The 9,651-nt window shown below is 46.4% G+C and overlaps 1 protein-coding gene across 6 annotated transcripts in view; it reads left to right on the forward strand.

Moving 5' to 3' along the window:
- Positions 1–9,651, forward strand: part of LOC139470281 (ankyrin repeat and KH domain-containing protein 1-like) — a 29,072-nt gene that overhangs the window by 8,271 nt on the left and 11,150 nt on the right. For all 6 annotated transcript variants that reach the window (XR_011653769.1, XR_011653768.1, XM_071252639.1 and 3 more), the window contains exon 3: positions 3,223–3,312. Coding sequence is in view for 4 of the 6 variants with exons in the window: in XM_071252639.1 (XP_071108740.1) it covers positions 3,223–3,312 (90 nt within the window). In the remaining 2 variants the exon portion in view is untranslated. The remainder of the gene's footprint in view (positions 1–3,222; positions 3,313–9,651) is intronic.

The raw sequence follows: 9,651 nt of genomic DNA on the forward strand, positions 1-9,651 counted from the left end.
TCGGGTAATGGCGGGTGGGGTACCCGGGTAGGGTCGAGTAATGGCGGGTGGGGTATCCATGTAGGGTCGGGTAATGGCGGGTGGGGTACCCGGGTAGGGTGGAGTAATGGCAGGTGGGGTACCCGGGTAGGGTCGGGTAATGGCGGGTGGAGTACCCGGGTAGGGTGGAGTAATGGCAGGTGGGGTACCCGGGTAGGGTCGAGTAATGGCGGGTGGGGTATCCATGTAGGGTCGGGTAATGGCGGGTGGGGTACCCGGGTAGGGTCGGGTAATGGCAGGTGGGGTACCCGGGTAGGGACGGGTAATGACGGGTAGGGTACCCGGGTAGGGACGGGTAATGGCAGGTGGGGTACCCGGGTAGGGACGGGTAATGGCGGGTGGGGTACCCGAGTAGGGACGGGTAATGGCGGGTGGGGTACCCGGGTAGGGTCGGGTAATGGCGGGTGGGGTACCCGGGTAGGGTCGGGTAATGGCAGGTGGGGTACCCATGTAGGATCTGGTAATGACAGTTGGGGTACCCGGGTAGGGACGGGTAATGGCAGGTGGGGTACCCGGGTAGGGACGGGTAATGGCGGGTGGGGTACCCGGGTAGGGTCGGGTAATGGCAGGTGGGGTACCCATGTAGGATCTGGTAATGACAGTTGGGGTACCCGGGTAGGGACGGGTAATGGCGGGTGGGGTACCCGGGTAGGGTCGGGTAATGGCAGGTGGGGTACCTGGGTAGGGTAGGGTAATGGCAGGTGGGGTACCCGGGTAGTAAATTTGGATTCTAGCCCTACCTTTCTAAAAAATTCCATGTAAGTGGGGTACCCGGGTAGGGTCGGGTAATGGCGGGTGGGGTACCCGGGTAGGGTCGGGTAATGGCAGGTGGGGTACCCGGGTAGGGACGGGTAATGGCAGGTGGGGTACCCATGTAGGGTCGGGTAATGGCAGGTGGGGTACCCATGTAGGGTCGGGTAATGGCAGGTGGGGTACCCATGTAGGGTCGGGTAATGGCAGGTGGGGTACCCATGTAGGGTCGGGTAATGGCAGGTGGGGTACCCGGGTAGGGACGGGTAATGGCAGGTGGGGTACCCGAGTAGGGACGGGTAATGGCGGGTGGGGTACCCGGGTAGGGTCGGGTAATGGCAGGCGGGGTACCCGGGTAGGGACGGGTTATGGCGGGTGGGGTACCCGGGTAGGGTCGGGTAATGGTTGATGGGGTATCCAGGTAGGGTCGGGTAATGACGGGTAGGGTACCCATGTAGTGTCGAGTAATGGCGGGTGGGGTACCCGAGTAGGGTCGGGTAATGGCGGGTGGGGTACCCGGGTAGGGTCGGGTAATGACGGGTAGGGTACCCGGGTAGGGTCGGGTAATGGCAGGTGGGGTACCCGGGTAGGGTCGGGTAATGGCAGGTGGGGTACACGGGTAGTAAATTTGGACTCGTCTCAGCCCTACCTTTCTAAAAATTTCCATGTAAGTTTTTTACTCCCAATGATATTATATTTGTAAGGCTTACGTGAATAGGAAGTAATTGCTTTGCCTATTTATTCAATATGTCCTTAGCTCATCTCACTGAGTGTCGTGGGGTGTTGTCCTTCATCGGGTTGTCCATCTTAATTTCACATCTTGGACGCCTCCTCTGAAACAACAACAGAATTCTGATCTGATCTGATCTGATTTTATACACTGTGATGACCATATTGTCATTTTTGTCATTTCTGCATGTTGGGGCGAGGGTGGCCCAGTCGTCTAAGGCACCGTGATTCGCTGTGCAGAATTGCGTCCCTTGGGTACGCCAGAAAAATATGATTGTGGGTTCGAATCCCGGTTCTCCCGGATTATGTTTCAAGGTTTGTCAGCACCATACCCGTGCTGGTGGGTTTCACCGAAGTGGTAAACGTCTGAGACCTGCATCACTTCGGGCTTTCCTCCCTCATTAAGCTGACACGCCGCGATATAACTGGAATACTGTTAAAAGAGTCATTAAACCCAACTCACTCACTTACTTATTTCTGCATATATCAATCTGAAAATGTGATATGTTGTAAGCCAAATAACATATGCTGTGTTTTGAAACATAATGTGATTTTTTATCAAGTTATTACCTTTGACCTCTGTATTCCTCTCTAACAGCATTTTTCACTTTGCTGAAATGTGGCGATGAAGGAATGGAATGTGGAGCTGAAAAAGTGTATAATCATTTTAATGTCTCGAAAAGATGCTCACAGAATTCTGGATGTCCCACTCCATTTGATGATCACGTGATAAAACCGTCAAACTCACAGTTGAGATACCTAGATATGTATATGTACTGACACTACCAGATATGGTAAATCTTGAAAAGAATAAGCTGGTTTGTGACAGAATGGAAGTCAAGGGATGTGTAGACAGGATGCAATGTTTCTTGCAGGATTGGCAGCATGATTAGCAACAGTTAGAATCATGAGACATCTCGTGGTACTGAAGATGGACTATTCTGATCTGATTTATAACATGGTCGCTATGGTGATAAAGTCATTTTTACTACTTTTGCAGCCATTTATCAATGCTTTATTTTGAAATTTGATGTGTTGCAAGTATATATTACCGGTATATTATATGCACAATAACATACAATGTTGGGGGGCATTTTGAGAATATTTTCTATCAAGGTACAATCTTTGACCTTCAGATATCACTGTTTTCACTGGTACTATGTTTTTGGGGGGGCACGGGTGGCCCAATCGTCTAAGGCGCCGCGATTCGCTGTGCAGAGTTGCATCCCTTGGGCGCACCAGAAACCTATGATTGTGGGTTCGAATCCCGGTTCGCCCCAATTATGTTTCTAGGTTTGTCAGCACCATACCCGTGCTGGTGGGTTTCCCCGAAGTGGTAAACGTCTGAGACCTGCATCACTTCGGACTTTCCTCCCACATTAAGCTGACACGCCGCGATATAACTGGAATACCGTTAAAAGCGGCGTTAAACCCAACCCACACACTCACTCACTACTATGGTTTCGACATCTCCTCTGAAACTATGACTGTGAAGGTGAAACTGCAATTGAAGGATCCCAGGTGAATAGTAGAGACAGATAGTTCTCTGGCATTGATGTTTTTTTATATATTTTTGACAAAGATTAATTTTGTATGTCAAAGTATATTTATATATTTTCAGGAGAGATTTCTCATGATTGTGGAAGGGTTTTGTTGCTTGTATTTATCTGACGATAATGAGACCAGAGTTTTACTCTGTTGCAGGTGGTCCAGTGTCTCAGGTGGACTTGACCAATGCTACCAATGTCTCCGTCTCCGTCGGGGAACAAGGAGCTAGAGGATGTCTGTCACAAGGTGAGATGTCACCTGGCATGCACATGCTGATAAATTGATGTAGAGGACAACTATTATTATAAGAATTAAGAGAGGATAATTTAGCATGATTCAAACATGCGACAGGACCAGGCAATTGTTATTTGGGAGAGGGCTTGGAAATGTATTAAACAAATTGTCCCAAGAATAAAATGGGAAACTTGTATGAATGATCCTAGCTATGTTATCTCTAAAATATGCTCATATGATTTCAATCTGATTTTATGAAACATGGCCTCCGCTGTGGCCATCTTGAAAATGTCCTTGGTGTAATTTCAGCAATTCTGCTTGTATCATTATGAAATTTGATATGCACAAGTATGCCTCTTTTGGAGTTACATACATTTTTATGACCTTTGACTTTTACATACCCATTTTTCAAGTATTACTGTATTTTATACATCCCAGAAACAACAATACCTATGAACTGAAACTTTGCCAGCCGATCCCACTGAACTGAATTTTTCAATACCACCGTCAATCGTAGTCATAATAGGTTACATCATTATCATGAAAATAGTGTCATGAAAATGAGTTAGTGAGTGAGTGAGTGAGTTGGGTTTAACGCCGCTTTTAACAGTATTCCAGTTATATCGCGGCGTGTCAGCTTAATGTGGGAGGAAAGCCCGAAGTGATGCAGGTCTCAGACGTTTACCACTTCGGTGAAATCCACGAGCACGGGTATGGTGCTGACAAACATACAAACATAATCGGGGAGAACCGGGATTCGAACCCACAATCATATTTGTCTGGCGTGCCCAAGGGACGCAAATCTGCACAGCAAATCGCGGCGCCTTAGACGACTGGGCCACCCGTGCCCCTGTCATGAAAGTGAAGACGCTCTCATGGGCAATAAAAATGAAAAGTAGGTGCAAAATTGGAAACCATATCTTAGATCCCACCGCACTCTAGCATGCCATCATGTTTCATCAAATCATCTGCATCATTTGGGAGCACAAGGGACCTGTGCTTGTTGGTTTCAGTGGTAAATGTCTGAGACCTGCCTCAATGTGGGGTTTCCGCCTACCCTAAGCCATGCTATATCTGGAATACTGTTCATGGAAAGCAAACTCAAAAAGGAAATGGTTCAAGCAACTTTGGGAGAAGCAGTCGATAGGCTGGCCCAGGCTAAGTTTCATGCACATTTTGATGTAGGAAATCAATAGTATAAGTTCAAGCAGGACCAAATTGTCCACGAATGGCAGACAAAGGTTTGTGCCATTTACGTCAGCTGTTGAGGCAAGGGCTAAGTCCCACAGTACTTTAAAGATGGGTTACTTTCTATTGACGGAGGACTTAAAAGGGTACATGACCTTGTGACCCCTGATAACCCCAACTATGATCTTTGCACTAGACAGATTCTTGCCCTTTTAGAATGCTTTCAGAGATCTTCTCATCTGATACTGCTTGACTTCTTATGTTATTATAAGCAGTGTAAATTAATTGCATGTTTTCATGTATGAAGTATATTGAACAATTCAAATTTTACAAAAAGTTTAAAGATCCTGACAGTGGTCTAGTGGAAAAGTGTCCATCTGGAGAGTGGAAGGTCGGGGGTTCAATCCCCGGCCTCGTCATACCAAAAGATGCTAAAAGATGGTACTTGTTGCTCTTTTGGTGCTCGGCATTAAGGGGCTAAAACAAAGACTGGTCAGCTCGGAGCCAGTATACTATGTCTGAGTGGGATATTCATGTTAAACTGCGTCATGGTATCTCAATGGGCTAGCACTATAAAATAGGCATTTGTCTGGACTAGAACAAGCAGCCACACACACACGTGCATGCACATCGCTATGTAGGTGCAATAATCTTGAACGCGACATTAATCCCCATTTCAACTCGCATCACCTTAAAATCAGTGTGATGCACAGAATGTACTTGAACCATCCAGGGTCTACACAAAGGACAAGATGGCTGTCTCGAGGTGTAATATCCCAATGCATGCAGACATTTGTCATTGGCCGCATCTTCATGATGTTCGTATGCCACAAGCTTCAGAAGGTATTGGTCTGTTGATTGGGGGCATGCATGCAGGACGACTGATTTGAGGACTGGACCAAGTGGAAGTCCACGTGCGACACCAACCAGACTTGGGTGGATAGTGTGGAAGACTGGTCAAGTGGAAGTCCGGATGCAACACCAACCAGGCTTGGATGGATAGTGTGGAAGACTAAGACTGGTCAAGTTGAAGTCCACATGCAACACCAACCAGGCTTGGATGGATAGTGTGGAAGACTAAGACTGGTCAAGTGGAAGTCTACATGCGACACCAACCAGGCTCGGATGGATAGTGTGGAAGACTGGTCAAGTGGAAGTCCACATGCGACACCAACCAGGCTTGGATGGATAGTGTGGAAGACTGGTCAAGTGGAAGTCCACATGCGACACCAACCAGGCTCGGATGGATAGTGTGGAAGACTGGTCAAGTGGAAGTCCACATGCGACACCAACCAGGCTTGGATGGATAGTGTGGAAGACTTGTCAAGTGGAAGTCCACATGCGACACCAACCAGGCTCGGATGGATAGTGTGGAAGACTGGTCAAGTGGAAGTCTACATGCGACACCAACCAGGCTCGGATGGATAGTGTGGAAGACTGGTCAAGTGGAAGTCCACATGCCACACCAACTGAACGAGCTGGAAAGACTTGTGAGTCAATCAATCCATCTTCATTTCCCATAAAGTTCTATTGACAACAGGAAAGAGAATTCAGAGGAGGATAAGATATTCATTCGAAACCTGAACAGTTTCATTTCATTTCAGCACAAAATTGCCATTCAAGAAAGCAGAGGTGAAGCTACCAGATAACCATACCCAAGTCCTAAAGAGACCAGAAAAAGTGAAAGTGAAACTGAAAAGAGATCCTAAGTTATTGGAAGAATATGAAGATTCCATGTCTGAACTTGTTGATTAGGGCAATGCTGAGAGCATACCTGCAGTCGAGGTGATGGGTACTGTTGGTCAGCATATGAAGGTACATCCCAAAACAGTCAGCTGCTGCAGAAACCAAGTAATCTCAAAGGCGTCCTTCTGCGATTCAGACAGGGACATACAGCCATAATGTCAGATAATGAAGCCATGTTCAACCAGGTGGAAGTAGTGAAAGATGACTCTGATAACTTCAGATAATATCTGTGGCTGGAGTGAGTGAGTGAGTGAGTGGGTTGGGTTTAACGTCGCTTTTAACAGTATTCCAGTTATATATCACAGCGTGTCAGCTTAATGTGGGAGGAAAGCCCGAAGTGATGCAAGTCTTAGACGTTTACGACTTCAGTGAAACCCACGATCACGGGTATGGTGCTGACAAACCTAGAAACATAATCGGGGTGAACCAGGATTCGAACCCACAATCATAGGTTTTGGCGTGTCCAAGGGACGCAACTCTGCACAGCGAATCGCGAATCGCGGCGAATCGCGGCGACTGGGCCACCGTGCCCCCTATCTATGGCTGGAAGAAGATGTATATCTATACCCAACATCTTATGGAATGGTGGCACATTTGTATGGCTCAATATCATCAGCAAGCTGCTCGAAAGCGGCAAATCATTATAAAAATGACTTTTCAGAGAAGGCAATAGTAGTGACAAGAAAGAGTCTTTGTGTGGACGATTTTTTAAAGTCTGGGCCTACAGATGAGGGCGACATCTTGTGAAGAATGTGGGTGAACCATGCCAGAAAGGTGGCTTCCATTTAACAAAATGGATCACCAACATTTAATCGGTCATTGCCACAATTTCAAAAGGAGAGCAATCAAAGGTAGTGAAAAGTTTGAATCTTGAACAAGATGAACTTGCAACTGAAAAGGCACTTTACCGGGCGCACTTTTTCAGATCCAATTAGCGCTGTGGGGGCTCGAACGCGCTTCACCGGCTCTGCTAATTAATGCGTTAATTAGCTGCGTTAATTAGTTTCCCTAAGACCGAGAACGGGTGTTTGATTGTCAAGATGTGTAGGTTTCCCTAAGACCGAGAACGGGCGTTTGATTGTAAAGATGTGTAGGTTTCCCTAAGACCGAAAACGGGTGTTGGATCGTGAAGCGAGAGTCACCAGAGCGTGTAACGGTATAACGAGACAGCATTGGCATTATAGCGCGGTAATTGAGCAGATGGTAGAGCTCGGGCTGCGCCCAGTAAACTGCATTGTTGCCACTGAAAGAGCTGTAGGAGTTCTATGAGAGGTAGAACCTGACATGATTAGCTTCAAAATTCAGATGACGAAACAGCCTGCACCTGGAAGGGGAATTCTCCCTACAGTCTCTTCAGTGTAGGACCACTTATGACATGCTTCAGCTGTTAAATCGCACGCCAAATTCTCTCATAAGAATTGTGACAATTAAAGATGGACTGGGATGAAGAGGTCAGTGGGATTCCGTTACGGAAGCGAAATCTGGATCTTGAATCTTCCTAACCTGGAAAACATGAAAGTACCCAGATGTTAGAAACCAGCTGACTTTGAATCAGTCATTTCAAATGAATAGCATGTGTTTTGTGATGCCAGTGAACAAGGCTTTGGCATTGTTGTTACATTCGATTTCAGAATAACAAAGGTGATATTCATTGTGCTCTCATGTTTTTGATTGCCTGTCATCTGCGTCAGTTGAACAGTGACAGTTCAACAACATGCCAAGATTAACAGAAGTGCAAAGAAACAACATCATAGGCCACTTGCAGGCAGAGGAAACCCGATCAGCTGTAGCCAGGGTTTTCAATGTAGCGCCCAGGACCATCACAAGGATTTTATCAACAACGGTTTTATCAGCATTGGTCAACACATGATCGGCCAAGGTCGGGACGACCAAGAGTAACCATCCCCGCCCAAGATTGCAACATCCGAATGTGTCACCTATGTGAAAAGACGACCACAGCCACCTCAACTTCATCCCAAATACCCGGACTGCGCAGAATCTCTGACCAGACCGTATGAAACCATTTAAGAGCAGCAGGTCTACGAGTAAGATGTCCTGTTCGACGGGTCATACTGAGTCGACAACATCGTCAACAACGACTGCATTGGTGTCCTTGACACAGGGTGTGGCTTCAACTGCGATGGATAGATGTCTGGTTCAGAGATGAATCAAGATTTCTCCTCCGTCGAGGGTTTGAAGAGCACGGGTCTACATACATCGGGAAGAATGTTACTCCGGAAACTGCGTACAGGAATTGGACAGGTTATAGATAGAGCACCTGTGGGATGAATTGGATAGACAGCTATGCTGACGTCCACCACAACCCCAGATGTTGCAGCAGTTGGCTTTTGCGTTGCAGGTTGAGTCGGCGACAATTCCCGAGGATGTGATTTGCATACTCGTCTTTTCCATGGGCAGGAGATGTCATGCCACTATCGATTCCAACATACACGTTATTGATGGTAGCTGACCTTCACCTTGGACTTTTCCTAATAACTGAGATGACTACAATCACCAAATGTTCTCTCCACAACATTTTGGCTCAGTACCTTGTATGGTTCCTCGTATATATGTATTTTCCTACCTCACACAAATCTGTCTTTGCGTTTCTTTTTTTTAAGAATAATCATTAGTATATTATTGGACAGATAGCATGGCAGTTATCAGTGATCAGATATCTCCAATGAGAAAACCTGCGTCCACACGTTTTTAGAAAACCACCTCTCTGTGATTCATGAAGCAACTGACGTCAACCGAATTGAGATAAACCAAATTTACTACCCGGGTACCGCCCCCCAATTACCCGACCCTACCCGGGTGCCCACTGTAGGTCTCAAGAGATACAAAATGTCCATTTGGGAATTTTGTTACCACAGCTCTTGCAAAACATATTAAGATACATATATAAAACGATCTGGTCATGCATGCACTGAAGTTGACTTAAGTTATATCTTTATTCAACCATATGAAAGGTCAGAAGGAATGGGTGCATAGTCAGAAAGAAATACGGGCCATTTGTGACTTGTAGTGAAACCATAGAGTTCTAAATGAGTTTTCTCATTAAACAATATGTCACGTGACTAAACACGGGTCCGGGTAGTCCTGTGGGTACCCGGGTCCTACTCAGTACCCACCCGGCCCGGGTACCCGAATTACCCGTCACAGCCCTACTAATGTTCGTATTTCTTTCTGACTATGCACCCATTCATTCTGACTTTTTAAATCTGTGAATAAAGATATAACTTGAGTCAAATTCAGTGTATGCATGACCAGATTGTTTAATACATGTATCTAAATGCGTTTTGCCAGTGCTATGGTAAGAAAATGCTCAATCGGACATTTTGTACCTATCTCTTGAGACCTACAGAGGGTACCCGGGTAGGGTCAGGTAATAGGGGGTTGGGTACCCGGGTAGCA

The sequence above is a fragment of the Haliotis cracherodii genome, unplaced genomic scaffold (genome assembly GCF_022045235.1).
Source record: "Haliotis cracherodii isolate W230 unplaced genomic scaffold, xgHalCrac1.p SCAF_20, whole genome shotgun sequence".
In the NCBI taxonomy this organism is placed as follows: domain Eukaryota; kingdom Metazoa; phylum Mollusca; class Gastropoda; order Lepetellida; family Haliotidae; genus Haliotis; species Haliotis cracherodii.